The following is a 23,250-nucleotide window of genomic DNA, read 5'->3' as shown; positions in this document are numbered from 1 at the left end:
CTCATGCTGGAAATAAAACCACTCTAAACAAATATTTTTCATGGTATAACCTTATTTGCAGGAAATTGATATCAGAATTATTCCATCTTGCCCAGCATTTTCACAGCTATTGCTTTCTTCAATAAAATCAAGGTGGACTTTAGAAGTCTGCGATGTGAGGCTTTGTAAATGAAAGCCATGCCCCAAAAATGAAAAGGTTAATTAATGCAGCTAGATGGCTGTGAATGAACTGAGTAATAAAAAGGCACAGTGAGATGCCTGTCAGGTTGAAGCGTGAGTGATAACTTTCCTTTGCACTAATAAGATAGGAACCTTTTACAACAGTGTTTTCAGTTTCCAGGTGGCATTCAAAGGAGCCACGAGAAAAGAAATGTTGGATGTGACACAATCATTACTTTCCAGCTAGTCACATAATTGGGAATGTAATATAACCTTTAGTCAACAATAAAATTAACCTTGATTCCAGACAGATATGTGTATGTGCTGGGAAAGTATCTCTGTTGTGGGGGCCTTTTGCAAGCAGTGGATTATTAAGGAAATACAATAACCCAGCCACAAAATGAAATTGGATTCTTGCCTCTCAAAATAGAAGACCTTCTTATTCTTGGTTGTTCTTAATAACATACAGCCACCCAGTTGGGTAATTCAATAAAAGGTCTCCTTTCCAACCTGTTTCCCTTCCCCTTCTTGTGAGTTTTTTCAATCTGTAGGGTTGGTGTTGGCACTTTTTTATACTTATTTTTATCATAGCTACACATAGGTGTGAATGACCTTAAATAAAAATATATGTCTATGGAAAGTAGTAAAATGTTCATCTGCTTAATTTTATAAAATATTCCATGTTGTAGATTTAGCTAAAATAACACAGAAAAAGATGGTCAGTCTTGCAGTTTGAACACCATTAATCCAGTCTGAAAAAAACCCACAAACCAAATCAAAAACCTTCCCTTCTCTTTGGTGTTTAAACAATACCCAAGATTTCCATTTATGATCAATTTGGACCGTTGAGTACAGTGAATATTTAGTGGGGCAGCAAAGGTGCTGTCAGTGTGGCTCTGAATGCTGTAGCCTGAAATTGATAATCACTTTGAAATAAAGGCTATGCCAACCCATGAGAAAACGAGACATTAAAGATAGTTTTTAAATTTCTGAAATCTTTTCTCTTTTTTTTTTTTTTTTTTTTTCCCATCAGGGTCACTGCTACTACCATGGCAATGTACAAGGGTACCCCAACTCCTTGGTCAGTCTCAGTACCTGCTCTGGACTCAGGTAATCCAATATTTTGTTGATACTTGAGCTCTTAAGAAACCATCGTGGTACCTGTTGGATTTTGATTTGCCTTTTAATGAACACATCAACTTTCCTTTGTCAACTGGTGCAATCTCCATAAACATTTTCTCTGGTTGCTCTGAAGGGAGAAAAGAAATAAATAATACAATTTAAGGATTTTCTATGATGTTTCTTCTCTCTTGCTGTCCATCCTTCTCTATCCACTCTGTATTAGTGGGCACAGTGGTGGTGGATTGACTTGGACTTGATGATCTTAGAGGTCATTTCCTACTGTAATGATTCTATGATCCCCATTTGGGGGTTGGACAAGATGACCTTCAGGAGTCCCTTCAAACGTGATGTATTCTATGATTTGCAGCAGTATCATGCTTGGCACATTTTGGGGTTGGCAGTGCCTGGTGGCCCTCCAGAGCTCCTTATCCTCAAATATGTGAGAACAGAAACAGCAGGGCTGCTGTGCAGCTCCAAACTCATGCCTCATCCAGCAGCCTCATCATTAGAAGAGATTGCTTTAGAAATATGTCTGTGGAGCCAAATAAATTGCATTTATGGCAGGTAGGATGCTCAGCATTAGAAATTTAAATCCTTGCTAACAGAAGCATAGCAGAATCACATCGTTAAAAATCAAACCTCTTCTGAGCTGGAGAAAGGAACAGGCTGACAACATTTTAAGCACACAATGGACACAGTTCAGGAAACAATTATCTTCCTTACTTGGACAATCAGAGACTGGTATTTACTCACAGAGCTGTTCCAAATCACAGTAATTAACTGTAAATTGGCTCTAGTGTTCTCCCTGGAAAACCCAGCTTTCCTGTCAGATTTCCAGCTGTCTCAACCTTTTATGGGTTTGTTTAATTTATCTACAAACAGCATGAGTAGCTGGAGTCTTTTTCCCTCGATTTTGTATTTTGTGCAGTAGTGGTGTTATCAAGGCTTTCATAACAGAGCTTCAGGACTGACAGCAACAGAGAGAGCAAACAGTGGGTTACCAGGACACCTCTCCCTGTTCGCTCTAGTGGTTGGGATTCCTGTGGCTCATTCCCACGAACAGAGGGGGTTTATGGGGTTTTGGTATGTATCTAGCATCTTCTACAAGTTTGCTCTAATTAACCCCTTGCATGGACCATCACAGTCTGCATTCACCAGCTGTATTTGCAGTCTCTCGCTATTTAAGTTCAAGGGATTGAATTCCTGCAGGGTCCACAGGGAAAATTTTCATCATGGGGCACAGCATCTGCACCAATGTCTTGTTCCAGAACTACCTAAGAAATTCAGAACTCAAGACAAATTACACTTCACCACATTAAAAGTGTTTTGCTCTGAGCAACTTGGTCTAGTTGAACTTGCCTCCTGGCTGGAGGCATGCAGGGATAGGTTGGGCAGGGCATTGAGCAACCTGGTCTAATGGGAGGTGTCCTGCCCATTGAGGGTGGGCTGGAACTAGATGATCTTTAAAGTCCTTTCCAACCCAAACCATTCTGTTGTTCTAAGATATCTCTGCTTGTTGCAGGGAAGTAGGACTAGATGGCCTTTAAAGGTCCTTCCCAATCTATTCTGTGATTCCTCTCTAATGCGCTTGTTTTACAATTGAGGAGTTCACAGACTCATTTCCCATTTTTAGATATGTCAAGGCAACATCTGCTGGCAGTGACCTTTTTCTCTCATCTGGCACTACTGCAGATAAATCCCCAAAGTGTGAGCTAACAGTATTAGGCTCCTTCCGCACAGGAAAAGTGTAGCAGGATCTTTTCCCAGTACAAAGTTTCCCTGCCAATTCTTGTTTTGCTTTTGTAGAACAACTGAGGACATAGCTTGGTATGCAACCTGATCGAGGCATATTTGTGTTAGCGGGGGGTGACCAGATGATCTCCAGAGGTTCCTTCCAATCCCCACCATTCTCTGATTCTGTGATCAGTACTAATTTAGCTGCTGCATTTGCTGCTGAGGTTGGTTAAGAGTGTCTATGAACAGGGAGAGTTTGTAATAAGGGTGCCTGTTGACTTACTCCATGAAACTCATTTCACAGCCTGATAGTCAATAGTATTAACTTCCAGTCATTCCCTGTGCTTGATCTGAGCCAGTGATGTCTGTTTGAAAGGCTTCATCATGTACCACCAGCTCTTTGAGACATCCAGGTGTTCTCATTAAAACTGGTTTTGAATAAAAAGCCAGGTGGTATGAAATCCCAAAGTAGCTGTATTGAGGTCCTCGGAGAACTAAGCATCTTCCAGAATTAGGCCCACAGTTCTTCATATATCTCTTTCATCAAATCATTATTGTGGCAATGTGTCCCTTGAGAATTTAGTGGGAAGATCTAGTTGAAGATGTCCATGCTTACTGCAGGGGGATTGTACTAAATGACCTTTAAAGGTGCCTTCCAACCCAAACCATTTTATGATTCTGTAATTTACTGCCCATGATTCAGTCTGAAATAATACAAGGAGAATACAACCGTTCAAAACTGCTTCATGGCTTACTTTGCCAACAACTTTATGAGACTTGCAGCCTGAAAGAACAGTTTAGGATAGGATTAGAATAGAGATGTGATAGGATAGGATAGGATAGGATAGGATAGGATAGGATAGGATAGGATAGGATAGGATAGGATAGGATAGGATAGGATAGGATAGGATAGGATAGGATAGGATAGGATGTTGTACATGTCCACCAACCTGTTGGAGTAGAGGCTCTTGTTTTTACCATATCACAATGAAGACTGCAGGCTGCAGGAGATATGAGATAATGGTGTGGTCATGGAGCCTTGGGTGAGGACAGTCCCTAGAGTTAGCCATTTCACTTGCAACAGTCAGTGGAAGATCTTGTTCTCAGGGTCTGTTCCTGGCTTTGTGACAGTTTCTAAGTGAATTGGACAAATCTTTCTGTCTCAATTTCTCCATCTGTGAAATCCATTTAATAATTCTTACCTACCTCACACAGCTGTTGCATGGGGCTAAGGTTTAAGTGTCTGTAAAACATCTAACAAAAAGAAGTGCAAGCTGTTAGCTCACTGAAATCTCAGAGCATGAATATCCTCCCACGCCTGTTAGACAGGCACCTTGGGCATTGTTCCAGGTCTGGATAGGTAAGGACTGTGTCTTTTCCCCCAGATTAAGAGAGTTTGTTACAAGACATGAAATGAGTCATAAAGAATAGGTTCCATATTTCAGCATCCTCTGAAGCCTTTGTGCTCAGCAGTAGTCAAAGAAGGAAAAAGAATCATAAGACATACTGAGACAGAAATAGAGGATAGAACAAACCCCCTCATTACCACTTTATAAATCCATAGCACACTCACATCTTGATTTCTGCATGCAGTTCTTGTTTTGTCCTCCCTATTCCCATCTCAGAAAAGGAAATATTATATCCAGAAAAGGTACACAGAAGGGCAAAACTTATGATCAAAGATATGGAACAGCTTTTATCCAAGGGGAGAAAATAGGCTGGGATTTGTCCCATTTGAAAGGAGATGATGTACATTTTTCATAACCCTCCAGATTAGGAGAAGTCACATGTATCTTTGGAGCAAAGCATGTACTTTATATTCACCCCATAATGAAGCTGTGGAGATCCAGTGTCACAGGTGGGTGTCAATATAAAAATATGTCAGTAGATTAAAAAAAAAAGATGAGACAAGTTGGGAAGGGGGCTGTAAAACTCAAAGATGTCCCTGACACTCATCCTGTCAGATCTGGGGGTACCAACTTGGATGTGCTTATGTTCTTTTGTCTTACCCTTAAGTATCTGCTGTTAGCTAAAACCAAAGTGCTGTGTTGGAGCAACCTTGCTGTGACCTACTGCAACTATCAAGTTCTTAGAGTGCAGCCACAAAATTGAGCATTTGAGATTGTAAATATGACATGATTACTCTGTGATGAGCTACAGGAAGAAACATGGAATTTGCAGACTAGGAGAGGTTTGACTAGTTTACAGTTTTCAGCAGATAGAGAAGGTGAGATATAATGATAAGTGAGATGGAGACTCAACACTCTTATACACAGACACTCATATATTCTATCTTTGTTACATTCTTCCCAACATAATATTCAAGTGCCTTGCCTCATGTAGGATTACAGTGGCATGAATAGTTGGATTGACACTGATAACTGCCCAAAATGCAGGTTAGAGGAGAATATAATCATTCCATAATCTGTATCCTGCTGGCTCCTCCGGAGGAGGAAGAGCTGAATGGCACAGAGGAGACGGTAACTGCTGAACGCACGAAATGGGAACAATGGGCAATCGGGATTTACGTCCTTTCCATCAGGCTAAGAAAGCCAATTAGACTGTCAAAGCTTGTGGGAAGGTGAAGGTACGACGAAGTCAAGTCGTTTCCTTCCTGTCCTCAGGAAATAGCCTTCTGTTTATCTAGCTTGAAGGCTTTTCAAGTTTGTAGCAATTAATTTTGGCCTGTGGCCACCACACACGCCTTCTGTGATAAACTCGTGTAGACTTCAATGCTTTTTTCCCCTTTTACTTTTTTTTTTTTCTGCAAATGCAGAACCAATCAAACACACACAAAAATGCAGCCCGAGGAACAGCATAATCTCCATGGTCCAACTGCTAGATAATAAACCCATTGACACATTCAGAAACTATTCGCTCATTGTCCAACTCCACCAGTGACTGAAAGATGCTGTGTCCACAGCAACAGTGATGCAGATGAGGCCCCAGAACTGAACGCTCATTTTTAATGGGATTACACAGTTATGCTACATGAGGCTGCCAACACAAGAGCCATCCATTTTTCAGCTGGTCTGGCTGAACTCACTGCATCCCAGACAGTCAGCTGAAGAGAGGTTTTAAATACGACACCCCAGACATCAACTATTTAAAAAAGAAATGGAAGTAGGAAACCAGTGAAAAGGGAAAAAAAAAAATTCCTCCTGACTCCTCAAGCATGATTTCCCCACAGAAGGGGAGAATTCATCCAAAAAAGAAGTTAGGAGAAAATCCCAGTTGTGAAGCACTGGTTTGTATGTGTGCTTTTCCTGAATACTTTCTGAAGAGCTTTTAGTTTGTATAAACATCTCTCATGGTTTGTAAGTTATCTGACCGTGAAACTACTGGAGGTTTTTTGATCTTAATGTTTGAAAATATTCAACTTCTGAGGTTTCACAGCTCACATAATCTGTCTGTTCAAGTGGTAAACGGCTCCTGGATTGTGATCACCTCTATGATTTGAGATGAGCACTATCACCATTCTTTCACAATTGTGTGCACACTGTCTCTGGGTGTGCAGCAATCCCTCAGGCATCACTGCTACTGCTGGGACAAGTATGATCTGTAGATGATCTGTACCCAGCTATCTGAGCCTGCCCTGTCTCCGTCAAGTCTGTATCTGATAGCACTTAATTTAAAAACAAACAAACAAAAACCCCTAAAACTAAAATTATGTATTTTGAGGCTCAGAAAAAACATCCAATGAGCCTTAATGTGATGGTCAGGTTTGAATCAAGCCTTCTTAATATATATTTCTCTATGCAGTGCTATAAAATATGCTCCCTAAATTGGCACTGGTGGCAATGTCTCTCTCTCTTTCCTCTTTCATTTTTCTCTGCTTCCCTTGGTCTGTCTTGTCACCCTCCCAGTTAAGCTCACACATGACACTTTTTCTGATAACACAATTACTGGTTCTTGCAGCCCAAATGCTAGGCATGAAATTGCATTATCACTTTCAATTCAAGTAACTCCCTGTTTAAATTCCAGGCATCAAAGTTGCAGACCTGTATGCATTTGCTCTGGACAAATCTGTCTTGCGCTGAGGAAGCATTAAGTATGTGCTGCCGCAGTCTCTGGCCATGACTATATTTTAGACAGTGTGCTATAGAATATATTTTCAGGTTAATGAAAGGCATTGGCTGGAATAGGATGTATTTGACTAATGATGTGTCTGCATGAGAATACCTCTACTGCTACTGCAGTATGTAAAACCAATAGTGCTACTGCTTTAACCTCCCTTTGAGGTCTTGCCCCTTGTTGATTTGGGTCAGACTTGCTATTTTGATGGAATCCTGATGTGCAGTACAGTAGAATAAGGGTATTACCTGGGTCTTGTGTGAAGCTTTTCATCAATAAATAATTATTGTGGGTAGTTACTAAAAATTACCTCATTTTAAAGGTAGGTAACTGGTACAGAAAGAGGTGAGTTGTCTGTCCAAGACTACCCAGGGGCAGTGGTGGAGACAGGAGTACATCTGCCTCTGGAGTCCAACTCCCATTCCTTGTATTTGGCAGTTATTTAAAGTTAAAAAATAACCAAAACATTTGGAAAACATTTAAAGATCATCATTAGAAAAACAGTCAATAGATCATCTTGTTTATTTATCCCAATAGGATTCATCTGCAACTCATTAAAACAGACTAAAAGTGAAGTTTCCATTCACTATTTCATTTTTATTCCTCTTTTGTTTGTTTACTTCCCTGGGAAATTTTTATACAAAGTCCTGAGAATGTAGAATGCATAAGAAAAAATAAATAAAAATTCCCTACCACCTTCTAGATCACCTTCTGGTATGCCGTGTGTTGAGAAAACCCTGCAGTGAGCAACTGCTGACTGCCAATTGGGAGAACAGCATGCTCCAATTCTGTTATCTATTCACCTAAAGCTCACCTGGAAATTGGTGGTGCAGCTGTGGGATCAGATTCTTTGCTTTAGGAGCTGTAGCATTAATTATGAAATGAAGGTCCTTTAGGTTTTTCAGTGGCACGTGAGCCTTGTGTTGTATCTGTGGGCAGAGAGAGAGTTAATATGGCTGTGTGGTGTGCAAGCATGACAGCCCTCTGCAGTCTAATTAATTTCTTACAAACTGGAAACATCCACATTCCTCTTCCAGTGGTAATAGAGCTTTTTATTATTATTGTTTAGAAATGAGTATAAGTTGCAGCTTCATTAAAACCAAATGTTTAATTGCACTCATGAATATCAGATTTATTGATTTACTTAACTTTTCCTGTATAGTACAGCAGAATAATATAGAACAGTTTCATATAGTGCTGTCCCAACCAAGTTTTACTCCAGCATCACAATTTCTCAGACAAGTATGCGTTGATGGTTTATGTTGGCAGGGCCTTTGCTTCTGCTGACAAGTTGGAAAAGAAAAATCCCATTTATATTTTGAGATTTCCTAAAGCCTGATGATTTATGGGATAGGACTGGCCTTGTGTTAGGTTTTGTTTTGTTTTGATTTTTAAGAGAAAAAAAAATTTCACATTTGACTTCATTGGCAATTTAAATAGTGGAATAATTCCATCCAATTTTTTCCCTAATTAAGAGATTCCTGGCAAGTTAATCAGCAATTAATAATTAATTATTTTTGTAAATCATGTTTTAATCTCTTTGAAATGGAGTTCTGCCGTCATAGGCCATCTTATATACACATTCCCTGTGTGTCTATATGGCATGTAATGGGTGCAGTAGGCAAACACCAATGAATTGTTCATGTTTAGAGAAGATTAGCAGTGATGTGGAGGTGGTTCGTTTGGTGCTGATCACCAGACATGAGCAGGGTTCAAACCCTGTTGAGAAGTAAAGTAAAATGTGAGCTCAGGCTCAAGACCACACTGATGGTGCTTCCAGTTGTCTTGGAGCCTCTGAACTGATCTCTGGACATGGTGTATGGTATAGACATTTTTTTCCTTCTTCTTTGCTACCAGTGGTAAGATACTCCAATAGTTTTAGATAGGGTTGAATTGTCTCTTGTATTTCATACCTGACACGTTTGCAAAATCTTTTTGACTTCTCAGCATCAGCATGGTTTGGGACTAGGGAAAACATAGATACTATGAATTGGATACCTGGAGATTGAAAAAAACCCCAAAACCCATATGTTTTGTATTGCATTTTTCCCAAATATTTATAAACTTGAGAATTCTGTTAGTGTTTTGTCTTGTGGAAGTAATAGTAGAATTTTAGTATAAAATTCTAGTATAAAATAGTAGAAATACCACAGATTTCAGTAGACCTTGGTCTTAAATAGATAATTCTTGGATATTCACAGAGCTTCTGACATCCTTTTGAGGTTCCTTGTATAATTTGTAGTCCAGTATATATATTCACAACACTGGAAAACATCATACTATTCGGCACTAATACCTCCTGAAAAATGGAAAAGTTGCCCATCTTGTTCTTCAGGGAACACAGCCTGGCTCAGGAGTGAGGGAGAACAATGTTCAAGGGGAAAACACAGAAATGGTGTAGGAGTAACAGAGGACGCTTTTTAAACACCTGTCAGAACCAGAAGGGAAAAGTAGTTATGGATTTATTGTATTTGCATCAAATTCTTAGTCCTGAATGACTGTTAGGTGTTGTTCATCTAATCCTGCCACACTGAAAAAGAAAGAAATTCTACCTTTTAATGAGTTACATTTTTAAGGTGCTGTGCTTGGCTCTGATCGATGGGGGAAAAATGCAATTGTAGGAAAAGAAAATTAGTCAAAACCAGAGAACTGGCCAAGAAAATACATATTTGATGGTCATTACCTTATTACAGATGGTCACAAGCCAAGTGCTGATATCCTGTAGGCAGCACTCAAAGGATAAGTGTACAGTAAATGAAAAGTACATTTTCCTTTATGTCAAAACTGCAGATATTTTTACACAGTGGTATTGCTTCATATGCAAAGATGGAATTGTTCTTAAAGGCCCATGCTGTCATTAGGGATGAGTGTCTTGGTGGCAAGTTGAATAGGCTGCTCTGGCTCTGTCATGCTTAGTAGAAAACAAAAATAATCCTTCTGGTATCTGTTCCTTTTCCCATATGGAATCATAGAATCATTTTGGTTGGAAGAGAACTTTAAGATCAAATCCATTTGTTAGCCCAGAACTGCCAGGTCACCACTAAACCATGTCCCTCATCACCACATCTACATAACGTTTTAATCCCTTTGGGGATGGGGACTCCACTCCTTTTCTGGGCAGCCTGGTGACACATTCAGGGGTACACAGATTGCATTGGGTTGGAAGGGGTCCTGAAAGGTCATCTTGTGCAACCCCCTGCAGTCAGCAGGGACACTTCCAGCTGGGTCAGGCTGCCCAAGGCTCCATCATGTCTGACCTTGAATGTCTCCACGGACGTGGCCTCAACACATCCTTCCAGAATGTCTATGTCTCTCTTGTGCTGGGGGCCCCAGAGCTGGACACAGTACTCCAGGTGAGGTCTCACCAGAGCAGAGGGGCAGAATCACCTCTCTTGACCTGCTGGCCACACCTCTTTTGATGCAGCCCAGGATTCAATTGGCCTTGTGGGCTGCAAGTGCCCATTGTTGGCTCATGTCCAGCTTCTCATCCACCAGCACCCCTAAGTCCTTTTCTGCAAGATTTCTCTCCATTTCATCATCCTCCAGGATGGTCCAGAGCTTCACAACCCTTTTGGGGAAGAAATTCTTTCTAATATCCAACCTACACTTCTCCTGGTGCAACCTGAGGCAATTTCCTCTTGTCCTATCTCTTGGGAGTAGAGAACAGCCCCCACCTTGCTACAACCTCTTTTCAGGGAGTTGTAGAAAGCAAGAAGGTCTCCTCTGAGCCTTTTCTCCAGGCTAAACAGACTCAGTTCCCTCATCTCTGTTTTTCTGAAGACTTGCTCTCCAGAGCCTTCACCATCTTTGTTTCCCTTCTCTGGACATGCTCCAGCACCTCAATGACCTTGTTGTAGTAAGTGACCCAAAACTGAACCCAGTATGAGATGTGGCCTCATCAGTGCCAAATACAGGAGGATGATCAACTCTCTACTCCTGCTGGTCACACTGTTGCTGATACAGGACAAGGTGCAGTTTGCCTTCTTGGCTACCTGGACACACACACTGGCTCATTTTCAGATGACTGTTGACTAATGTCCCCAGGTTTCCATATCTTCTGCAGCTAAAGAGATTGAGGGGTAAAGAAATGGCTATTTAGTTATTTTAGACGGTATCTGGGTATACAAGGGGTACATTGGACACCTGGTACTGATGTGACCTTATTTTCCAACCATTTCATGCTTGAACTCAAAGATCTGCAAGGTCTTTTTCAAACAAAATGATTCTATGATTCTGTGATTCTGTTTTGACTATGAACTCTTGAACAAGATGCTGGCTTTTAAAAAAGAAGGAAAAAAAAGTTTTATCCAGTAAAAGGATACCACTAAGTCTCTAGTGTAAATAATTAAAGAAAATGGTTGAGGTCTGTATTTTTTTAAGTTAATGTTCTAATCAGGATAAAGTTTAACATTCAAAATAAAATCCTTCATGGTTTTATCCTGGTTTTCAGTTGTCAGCAAAGGGACATGGTCAGGCTGGCCCATTTCAACCAGTGACTAATGGACTTCTGCCTCTATTGCTGGTTCCAGCTGCCTCCAAAATTAAATGATTAATTGCACAAGGGCAAGACAACAAACCTCATTTGATTGTGCTGATTACAGAGTTGCTGATTATTAGAGCAAAGGGAATATGCTGTCCTAGCTTCCTAAATTCTTCAAGAAATAAGGCAGACCTGAAAATAATTTAGAGCTGTAGTGTGCAAGGTTACTCAAATCATGGGGTGACCTGCTTGGAGGTCTCTCACGTGTCATGCACGCTATACTGTATCCTGGCTGGAGCTACAAGGGTTGCTGTGATAAATCAGTCCTGCTTTTCCTGCTGTGATCCATCATACACAGCGTGACTGTACCATGGGTAAATAATAGATCCTACCTGATTTGCCAAGGGTACTAAGGAAGCCACAAAGGAGTTATCACCCCTGATTCAGATTAGTGAAGCAGGTTCCTGTGAATGCTGTTCCACAACCTTCAATATCATGAGTTTCCAGTCTTTTTCCCTTTTCTTGGACTTCTAGCTGCTCTAGCTAACAGTAAAATGGTCATTTGTTGGCTTGGCTGAGGTGATGTTAATGATGTTTCGTAGCTAAACAGTGCAGTCAGCTTGGAATGAAAATTTCAGTTAATTGGTCATGAGAACAAAGACTTTGAGTTTCTTCATCTTAGCATCCTAAGAATAGAATAGCTAGGGCAGCTTTTTCCTGATAATTCTGCTTCTTATTTTTAAATATGTCTTTATGATGTCATTAACCTGACTCTGAGTCCTTCCTTCTTTTGCTTTTAAATTTTTTTTCATTCTTCCCCTTTTATCCTTTCCCCCCTTTCTTTTTTTCCTTTTTTTTCCTTTTTCTCTCATACCCCCCCCTCCTTTTTTTTTTCTCTTTTCCTTTTTTCCCTTTCCCCCTTTTTTTTTCTTCTCTCCCCTACATTTTGGTTCCCCCCCCTACGTTCTTTTTATGCTTTCTGCAGAAGAATTGTATAGAGACACCTATTGGTCTCACACTGGTTGTGGTATCCTACCTTTGTTGCAGCATAGACAGAAATGAAAAGAGCAGACAAGAAGAAAAGACACCCCAGTAAAATACAGCCAGCTTTGGGCTGGAAGCTATTGCTGTTTAATAGCATATGCAGACACTATAGAGCAGATTAGATGAGGAACTGAGGAAGAATGCCTTGGCCAATCAGAAGTTCCATGGAATTCCATATGGGTAAATTGTAATTATTGCAGCTGAATCTTTGCCAGGGCTTAGGGATTAATGCCTTGATGATTTAAAGACAGGGAAGGAATTAGTAATGCAGAACACTACTCAGTGTAGTGTCTCATTGATGAATGTTTATAACAGCCTATAAGAAAATGCTTCTCTCTCATTTAGAAGAGAGAAATAGATTCTAAAGGGTGCCTTTCTTTGGTCACAAAGTGGCCCAGCAGAACCTGATATCCAGCTGTGTTTAGAAATTACCTAGCATCCTTCTGTGTGGTTGGCAGTGCTCAGGATGAAAGTTGGAAGTTAGGCAGAGAATATGAAATTGCTTTCTCTGAAAGTAATTTATACCTGAGCTCTGTCCCTAAACCTCCTTCATGTCTTCTTTTGCTGTGCCAGTCTTGAAGTACATAAAGAGCAGTCTTATTCTGTGATCTTGCAGATGCAGTTATGATGACTAATGCACACAGAATCACAGAACGATAGGGGTTGGAAGGGACCTTTGATGATCATCGAGTAGGACTGTCCTGCTTGATGCCATATAGTATCAGAAATCCAGCACATGCAGGCCATGGACATCTGTATCACACTGTCTGAATTTCCCATGATGAGCTGAAGGGGCAGCCTTAAGCCAGCAGCTTCTTCAGCAGGAGGAATTGGAAAGATTCGTGTTTTGAATTGGAAGAGAACATTAAATGTCATCTAGTCCAAACACTCCGCAGTGAGTGGGGACATCTGCAACTAGAGCAGGTGGTTCAGAGCCCCAGACAACCTGACCTAGAATGGATCCAGGGTGGGGCATCTACCACCTCTTTAGGCAACCTGAGCTAGTGTCTTACCACCCTCAGCGTAAAAAAATTCTTCCTTCTCTCTGTTCTGAATCTCCCTCTTTTAGTTTCAAACCATCCTCCCTTGTCCTGTCGCAAAAGGCCCTGCTAAAATGTCTGTGTCCCTCTTTATGACTGACCCTTTTACATACTGAAAGGCTGCAATAACCTCTCCCTAGAGCCTTCTCCAAGCTGAACAGTCCCAACTCTCTCAGCCTGTCCCCACAGCAGAGGTGTTCCAGCCCTCCCATCATTGCTATGCCCTTGTCTGGCCCTGCTCTAAGAGGTCCATGTCTCTCCTGTGCTGAGGACTCCAGAGCTGGCCCTAGCACTGCAGGTGGAGTGTCAGCAGAGCAGAGCAGAGGGGCAGAATCACCTCCCTTCACCTACTGGCCACAATATATTGAACCTCTTGTCAACTTCATTTTACTTTAGCAGCTCACAGTGGCCATGACCCAGGACAGGAACACAAGCATGGCTTTTATTTGGTGAGTTCCCTGCTGTATACAGGATTTTTGGTTAGGAGGAAGTACTTAAAGCCCAGAATTGTCTATGTGTCCTAGGTTGCTCAAAAAAAAACACGTGGAGGAAGGTGTTGTATCTCTTCCTGAACCTCTTTTCCCTCTTTGCTGTAGGTTTCCCTGGTGGAAAAATCTCTGAGAACCTCAGAAAGCAGGTGGTATTGCTGTAAAAAATAGTATTTTGGGTAGTAGAATGAGTTAAACAGGGATCCACTGGTTAATATATCTGAGTTTCATTCTTCTGCCCCACTGTGCAATATTTAATAATCCATTTTGATACTGCAAAGCCTCTTTCATCTGACAGAAATGATGCTTGCATCAGCATTTGGTTTAAAAGGTGCATGCCTCAGATTATAATGAATAATTTCACTCTGTAGCTTCTCTTACAAAAGGATTTCACCACGCTTTTGTTCATTGCTTTTTGCCACAAGTCCTCAGAAGCAGATGCATCGCAACTCCACTCAGCAGTGGCAATGCATCACTGGGAGAGTGGAAGACACATAAAACACAGCTATATTTTTGCTCTACAGAACAACACTTTAGAAGAGAAAAATTTTCTTTGAGCCATTGCTTCCTTTAAAGTATAGTGTGTTGCAATGACAAATAGACATCTTTGATGTTTCCTGTTCCACCTGACCTTGGCTTTGTAAACCAGAGTTTTGCTTCTTCATATTCCGTCGTTATTGAAAACCACGCAACTCATTCTGTTCTCTTTGTAACAGGGGAATTATTGTATTTGAACACAAAAGCTACATCCTGGAACCATTAGAAGGTGCTACGAGTGAACACAAGATCTACCGAGCAGAGAATGTGAAAATAGCCCCGGGATCTTGTGGCCACCAGCTGGACATTTCCACCATGGGAGCTGATGGCAATGACACATCACACCATTCTCAAGCTAGCAGGGTAAGTGGATGATGCACTTTGATGCTTCTGGTTTGCTGAGTACATCTCTGGTGATGCTTACGTCTTACTGTCTTGGTTACAAAGTCTACTGACTAAAACATTAAACCATGTTGTCAGCTTCCATTGACATCATGTTCTTAAGTGCCTGTTTAAAATTAAGCATGTACTTAGGTGATTTGTTAAAGCTTTAGGACTTTTTCTTGATCCTACATGTATAACTTGCTCTTTATTTTCTTGTTGGTAATGATATGACACAGAATGGTATAGGGGTTCATATTATAGTAATATATTTTGGCTCATGTGTGATTCTAGACAGGATTTTAAGACCCCAGAAGAACACTGAGCAATGTCTGGAAAAATTGTTGCCCACCCAAGATGAAGAAGAACATGACAGCTGTGATGCTTGGCTAATATTAGGGTTTGAACTTTTACCTTTACTTTCAGTAGGAAAGTCTCTTATGCAGACAAAACAAATTCTCACCATATCATTTTACAGATGTATTATTCTGTAGGAAGAAATGCACTTAATGTGAAATGCATCTACCTAATGGAAACTGTAGAAAATTAAATGAGCTAAATATCAGGAAGAGGAAAGTCTATAATAATTTCAGCTGTATATTGGAAGAGGATTGTAGAAAAGACTGGTTCAACTGCTCAGAAATTACACAATGACACAAATCTGCCCTCGGCATTTATTAAATATCTCATATTGGGATTTATACCTGTGTGTACTACTAAGACTTTGCATCAGGTTATTTGTTAAGGAAAGCAACATAAATGACATTCCTAGGTATTATTTATGTAATGGCATTAGGTTATTTTACATTCATTATTACATCTAATGCACTAGCCTTTGTCTTACATCTAATGCATTTGACTTTGTCTCAGGGGAAGTTCTTCTCCCCCTCTATTCTGCCCTAGTGAGGCTACATCTGGAGTACTGGGTACAGTTATGGGCTCCCCAGTTCAAGAGGGACAGGGAAATACTGGAGAGAATCCAACAGGGGCTATAAGGACACTGAGGGTACTGGAGCATCTCTGTGAGGAGGAAAGGCTGAGAGATCTGGGGCAGTTCAGCCTGGAGAAGAGCAGACCAAGGGGATCTTCTTAATATTTAAAGGCCAAACTTTTTTTCAGTGATGACTGATGATAGGACAAAGGGCAATGGGCACAAACAGGAACCAAGGAGGTTCCACCTCAACATAAGTAAATGTTCTTTGCTGTGGGGGTTCTGGTGCAGGCTGCCCAGAGGGGGTGTGGAGTCTCCTTCTCTGGACACATTGCAATCCCACCTGGACATTGTCATCCTGGGCATTTGTTGGGAGTGACCCTGATTTAGCAGAGAGTTTGGCCTACCTGATATCCAGAGGTCCCTTCCATACCATACCATTCTCTAATTTTGTATATACCATTTTATGAGTTAAGTGTATTTCTAAAAATGTATGTAGGTTGAAAACATTGGAAAAATACTTTTCACAACCTTATTAAGGTTTCCCCAAAATCTCTGTGACTTTTGACTGAATGTCACTGAAGTAATCAATGTAACACGAGGAAACTGAAATAAAACGTATGTGTACAACTAGCTGGTACAATCAAAGCAATTTTGCTATTACCCTCATGGTTCTCTACATTTTATTGATGGCTTCAACTACGTGCCACAATTCACCTAAAATATCTGAAAAATACACTTGCTATGGTTCAGTGAACATAATTATAAACCTGTCAACAGTCACATCATATGGATAGGTACAATATATATATAATGAGTATGTTGGATATACTTCTAATGTACCAACTCTGGAAGCTGTCAAATGGAATACGTGGAGTGAGTTTTCACATTTCAGTGGTGTCATCAGCTAAGTAGACTGGCAGGATGTCTTGAATAAAGATGACCTGCACAGTATGGAGACATAAGGCTGCTCCACATTACACTGTGTGACAGAAATAAGCAGAAATCTAGTGTCAGGTTCAGGGCATGATGAATATTTTTGATTTCTTGACAGGTTTGGCAGGAGCTTTTTGCCTTTTTTTTTTTTTTTCAATTTGGTTGGTTGGTATTTTTTTCTTTTTTTTTTTTCTCTGACCCTTCACTCAACTACCAAATCTGAATTCTTATCGAGCAGAGATGAAATGTGAGATCAATATACCACAAAGTTAGACTAGCCTTTGAGTTGGATTTAAATACAGATAAATGATGGGACAAACAGCAGACTCAACTTCACAGATACAAACATGAGTTTTAGTGGAGCAAGTCAGGTCCTGAGCTTGGGCCGCTCACCACAAGAAGGACATTGACTGGAGTGTGTTCAGAGGAGGACAGCCAATCTAGTGAGGGCTCTGGAGAATAAGCCTTAGGAGAGGAGGCTGAGGGAACTGGAGTTGTTTAGCCTGGAGAAAAGGAGACTAAGGGGAGGCCTTATTGTTCTTTACACTTACCTGAAAGGAAGTTGGAGTGAGATGGGTATTGGTCTCTTCTCCCAAGTAATTGGCAATAGGGCAAGAGGAAATGGTCTCAGGTTGTATCAGGGGAGGTTTAGACTGAATATTATGACAAATTTCTTTACTGAAAGCTTGTCAAGCATTGGGATAGGCTGCTCAGGGAGGTGGTGGGGTCCTGAGAGGTGTTAAAAAAACATGTAGATATGGCACTTCAGGATGTGGTTTAGTGGACATGGTACTGCTGGGCTGATGGTTGGACTCAATGATCTTAAAGGTGTTTTCCAACTGAACTGTCTCTATGATTTTGTGTAGAAGACCTGTGAAGAGATTCCCTGCTGGAATTTGGCCTCTATAAATACCAGGTCATTCTATAACTTAGTGGACCCTCAAAATTCATCAGGGAGTGTCCTTTCCCATTAAACTCCTTTGAGATAGGATCATACAGAAAGCAAGCCTGATGTGTAAGACAGCTTTTACAATATAACTTTTTCTCTGTAGCCATAGAGGGCTGGAGCACCTCTACTGTGAGGACAGGCTGAGAAAGTTGTGGCTGTTCAGCCTGGAGACCTTCATGTGGCCTTTCAGTACTTTAAGGGGCTTAGAAGAAAGCCAGGGACAGACTTTTTACCAGGGCCTGTTGTGATAGGACAAGGGGTGATGGTTTTAAACTAAAAGAGAAAGATTTAAACTAGAAAGAAAAAAGAATTTTTTTACACTGAATGTGGTAAGGCACTGGCCCAGATTACCCAGGGAGGTGGTAGATGCCCCATCCCTGGAACCATTCCAAGTCAGGTTTGATAGGACTCTGAGTAGCCTGCTCTGATTGCAAATATCCCTGCTGACTGCAGGCTGATGGGACTAGATGATCTTTAAAGGTCCCTTCCAACCCAAAACATTCTAGTATGAAAATAAAAACATTTTGCAGGTGCTGATTGAGGCAAGCGAATCACAAAGAGAGAGGCTGCATCACTGCTGTATGAATTCAAGTCATGCCAAATGCCAAGCAGGGGTGTATGAAGGAGGGCTACAGTGGCATGGGCCAACAGTTTTGTGATAGGATCAGGTGTGGTACAAGCAGGGGAGAAAGACAATGATCAATGAAACAAAGCATATTGTCTCCCATTATGTGTGGCTATCATGACTGCTTACTGACTTCACATTTTAATTCTGAAGGAAGAACACAGGCAATGGATTTTGTATTGATGCAGCTGACTGCAGAAAGGAAGCTGAAAGAAGTCACAATTAGGCATAATTTATAAATAACTGTTGTATCCAAGGAATGCACATAGCCTTTGGATAAATCACAGGAACACATTCGTTATGCAAGGCAGTCACCAGGGGCTTAAATTATACCTTGCTGGCCAATTTCTCTCAGGCTATCTCTCTCCAGTCCAAACAGTTTTACTCTTGGTAAGAAGTAAATGATTTAAATTGACTGATGTAGTAGAGCCCTTCTCACATCTTTGTATCTGAATTTTCATCTTTTATTCTTCACTTGGAAGAAGGCTGGAAGGACCTTGGGGGTGCATCTTTGATCAGAACCAGGTTTCTGATAGAATTCTAGCGTCTGAGAGATCAATTCTGCCACAAACAACACCTGTACAGAGATTTGCTGTGATACAGAGATACGTGTGGCATCTCACTCATAACTGATATTTTACAGGGAGGTGAAACAATCTCTGCCAGAGCACTGCACGTTCTGTTGAAGTCTACAGAGATATGGCAAGCCCTTTCTATTGCATCTGCTGCTGTTGCAGAAGCAGCAGGAGGGGACTTGATGACTCTTTGGTGCTCTGGTTCCCAATCAGCTTATCACCAGGCACTGCTGAGATAAGCTGCCTTGTCTGCTGAGTGGCAGATGAGGCATGGACATGGACACCAAGGCTGTACACGCATCATGGCCCATCGTGATCACAGTTGCCTCTGTCAGAGAAGCCAGATACCAGGAGAATTTGTAAGAATATCTACCTGAACTCATTTGCCAGACCTGCTAACGAGTGTAATCCTGTGAAGTGTTGGTGTCATTGATGTTTAGTTCATTAATGACACATTTTAGTGCTTTCTCAGTTCATAAATACTGTCCAAATGGAACTTAGCTATTTTCCAGTTGTTGTAGTTTGAAGGGTGTGGAACACTATTAAATATGAGTTTGAAAGTCAGAGTTACTAAAGGTCACATCTCTCACTTTCCTCTAAATACAATGATTCTTGCAAAATATTCAAAATCATTAATCTGCAGATAACAAAGAGGAACACTTTGGTAATGTGAAGAAAGCTTTGTAAAATTTGGCTGGAAGACAATGTCCAGCACTGACTTAGCTTAGGGGATCACACAGTTCACCCTGGAACAGTTTACTTTGGAAAGCTTTAGTCATGTTTCAGGTTATAGAGAATTGGTTTAATTCAAGCCATCATGGTCATTAGTAGGTCAGACATCTGCTTAAACTCCTTAAGTTCTGGCATGAAGATCAGATAGACTGCTGAGACTTCTTTTCCCTAACTGCCTTATTCCAGAAACAAGGGAGGAATGACAGAATAGATGTTCAGCTGCTGTAAGTCACAGAACTTCTATGGGCATTAATAGGTCACTGAAATTTAGGGTAGCGGAGGAGGTGTGCTATGATTAATAACATTACAAAATCATTCCATTTTCTCCAGTGATGTCTTGCAGCTAAGGGTTATGACTCTTTTAGATCCGCATTTAGAACAGCAAGTAGCATGACTAGCTCTTTTAGATTAATACACAGATACAAAACTAAATATATGCCTTCCATTTTTAAGAGTATTAGTTTGGTTCCCTAGATGTTGAGAGATCATTCTGTGTTTTTTTCCTCAGTTTTTGTTCTGGGTTTTTTCTTCCTACATAATTTATCAGTTGACCACTTGATCTCTTCTCTGCTTCACTCAATATCCCTTTATCTCTCATTTTTCTTAGTAGCCAGTTTGTCTATTGTGTGAAATGTTTGCTAAAAGTCATCTCGTCATTCCCTTAAACGTGCCTTGGAAATAGCAAAGGTCTTTCTGCTAGAGAGAATATTCTCCTGTGAGGAAAGATAACTCAAGCATTTGATCTGTAGAAAGCTGAAAGGTTGAGAGAGACTTTTCACCACTTCTTGCCATGATCAAATCCTGGTTTGGTTTTGGTTTGTTGTTTTTTGGGTTTGTTTTATTTTTGTTGTTTTTTTTTATCAGTGTTGCATAGATTATTTCTGTTGTAGCATTTCTTTGTATTTCTGTTCTGTACAGTGAGGAGAAAGAATACAATAAAAATTAGTACATAGTGAAATCTTTGCAAGTCTGAGATGTGTTTCTCCTCTTGCAAGCATTGTGTTGGACTGGGGCAGAGCTGATTCCAAAGATCACTTGTTGCAAACCCTAAAATCTGATTTTCATCTTTTTTGGCAGCACAAGAGGGAGACCCTGAAGACAACGAAGTACGTGGAGCTTGTTATTGTGGCAGATAATCGTGAGGTATGAAACGTCAACTTAGAAAGTCATGGGAAGCATGGATTGGAAATAGGTAGCTCAATTCAGCCACCATGATATTGCAAGTAATATGTTTCAGGGAGTAATACGATGGTTTTCACTGGGTTTGGGTTCAACAGGACCTTTAAAGATCATCTAGCCCTATCCCCAAAGCTTCTTCTCTAATTAGGGCTGAGCAATGGAAGGCACTATTAAGACAGGAGCACACTTAGAGTCAATTGTAAAATTTCTTGCAATACTTCATAAGGAATTTCACTATCTAGCAGTAATCAAAGAGGTAAATAAAAATTCACTGCCCCCGGATCTCCTTGAACTAATTAAGTCTTAATTGCCATTGACTCTCCTGTCAGTGGTACCATCACTGTTTGGAAGCTGTGGTAAGATCCTGTGCTGCTTTTGAAACAGTACTTTACCATCGCATTGCATGACACACAACCAACTTCCTGATGGTTTGCAGAGAGCTTCAAAGCTTTGACAGGATTGGCTGTAGAAATATTCCAGAGAGCCACAGATCTAAATTTTGGGTTGTATTATTTTGCTACTTACACATTCTTTGGTCTCTTTGAGCACTGCTGATTAGGAAATCACTATCACTCTGTTGCAAGAGCCAAAACAGCTAAAAGAGCTTTTCCTTTCCCAAAGAACATCAGTTCCTGAGAGATCCCTATGTAAGACTTAGACATTTTTAAATCTTTGTGAAAATCAAAATCCTATCCCATAGCTTCTGCTTGTTCTGAGGCAGCCCATGGTCCCATGAAGCCAAGAAGAGCCTGCTGATGGCCTTTGACTGCACTGTCAAACTGTGTAATTCCCTAACACCACTGACAACATTGGCAGAGCAAGGTGGATGTTTGAGGAAAACTCAGTCATATTTGTTGTGTTTAATACATTGATCCTTTACATTCCAAGTTCCAGAGACAAGGCAAGGATGTGGAGAAAATTAAGCAGAGGCTGATAGAAATTGCAAACTATGTTGATAAGGTAAGATCATGAGCATTATTTCATTTTATTCAAACTTACTATCCTTTCTCATGGACGTTGCTGTGAAACCTGTATTTCTTCTACCATGCTCAGATCACAGTTTTCACAGCCTTTCACACGTCTCCTTATCCATTCACCTTTCCAAAGAGTCATTTCTCCTGCTTTCCTAATAATCCAGTATTACAGAGCAATGCTTCTCTACAATTACTTTAAGTAAACTTAAACCTTTCATGGGCTCTTTAACACACCAAGCTGTAAACACTACTGTAAATACCACTATCTGTGGAAATGCTACTCCTAAAGAGATGTAGAACTCGGCCCTAAGATTTTATTAACCTGCAAAGAGGGTGGGAATAATCACATATGGAACAGCCACAAGAAAAAGGATTATTTTGAGGAGCAATTTGCAGGACAAAGTCTTTTGCAGCAACAAGGAATGGTCCAATTGTAAGGTTAACAATAAAGAACTTGAGAAAATATGGTCAAGATGGCCAGAATTAAGTAAGTAATTAAGTAAGTAATTAAGTAAGTAATTAAGCAGTGCTTAAGTAAGCAGAAGTTGGTGGCTGAGCGAGGGCAATGAAGGTATGCACTGGGTTGTTTTGTATTTGAAGTAATATCTTGACAATAAACAACAATCACTAAGAGTCCTCTACAGGGTCTTTTGAACAAATTAAATTTTATTTTTGTTGTGCTGTATGGCCAGAAAAAAATTAGGAGTCTGGTAGTGAAATTATAACTGAGGGAGGTTTAATTTAGCTGAGAACTAATCGAGTGATACCTCAAGGGCAATAACTCAAGGAGAAACATTCTTGATTAAAACCAAGCTGCTGAAGACAACTTCACCTCTTCTGTAATTGTCTCCCTGAGTTATTACTTGAGGATATGTGTTTATATGTTACCTGTTCAAAATTAATTTTGCATGTTATATTATATTTATATTTCCTGCTTAATTTATGCTCAGCAAATGCCAGTGTTATCCAAGAGGCTGTAATGCGTATAAACAAGACAAAGATACAGCATATACTTTTTTCAGCCTATCAGCCAAATGTGGACTTGATTGATTCTTGAATTCTTCTTCACGTCAGTTTCATGTTAGAATTGTTGTCTCTCCTCCATTGTTACTGCTGCTCCAGCTACCCTCATGTAACTAATGCAGCATTTAGCAGTGGGATAAGAGTGTATGTAGCCCACAGCACTTATGTCCCATGTTTTCATCTGCTGTGACTGAGGCTCAATGACCCTGGCTAAATTGTCAGCTACTAGTTTGAATGATAACTCCGCTACAGCACACCTACCTCTAT

The 23,250-nt window shown here is 40.4% G+C and overlaps 1 protein-coding gene across 1 annotated transcript in view; it reads left to right on the top strand.

The window, feature by feature from the left end:
- The window catches only part of ADAM12 (ADAM metallopeptidase domain 12), a 197,607-nt gene that overhangs the window by 108,791 nt on the left and 65,566 nt on the right, over positions 1–23,250 (top strand). Inside the window, exons 6-9 of the mRNA XM_054382719.1 lie at positions 1,193–1,269; positions 14,858–15,041; positions 20,885–20,950; positions 21,875–21,946. Coding sequence (XP_054238694.1) covers positions 1,193–1,269; positions 14,858–15,041; positions 20,885–20,950; positions 21,875–21,946 — 399 coding nt within the window. The remainder of the gene's footprint in view (positions 1–1,192; positions 1,270–14,857; positions 15,042–20,884; positions 20,951–21,874; positions 21,947–23,250) is intronic.

Source organism: Indicator indicator, chromosome 7, assembly GCF_027791375.1.
Source record: "Indicator indicator isolate 239-I01 chromosome 7, UM_Iind_1.1, whole genome shotgun sequence".
Classification (NCBI taxonomy): domain Eukaryota; kingdom Metazoa; phylum Chordata; class Aves; order Piciformes; family Indicatoridae; genus Indicator; species Indicator indicator.
Note: the sequence above shows the minus strand (reverse complement) of the source record. Positions and strands in the feature narration are given on the sequence as shown.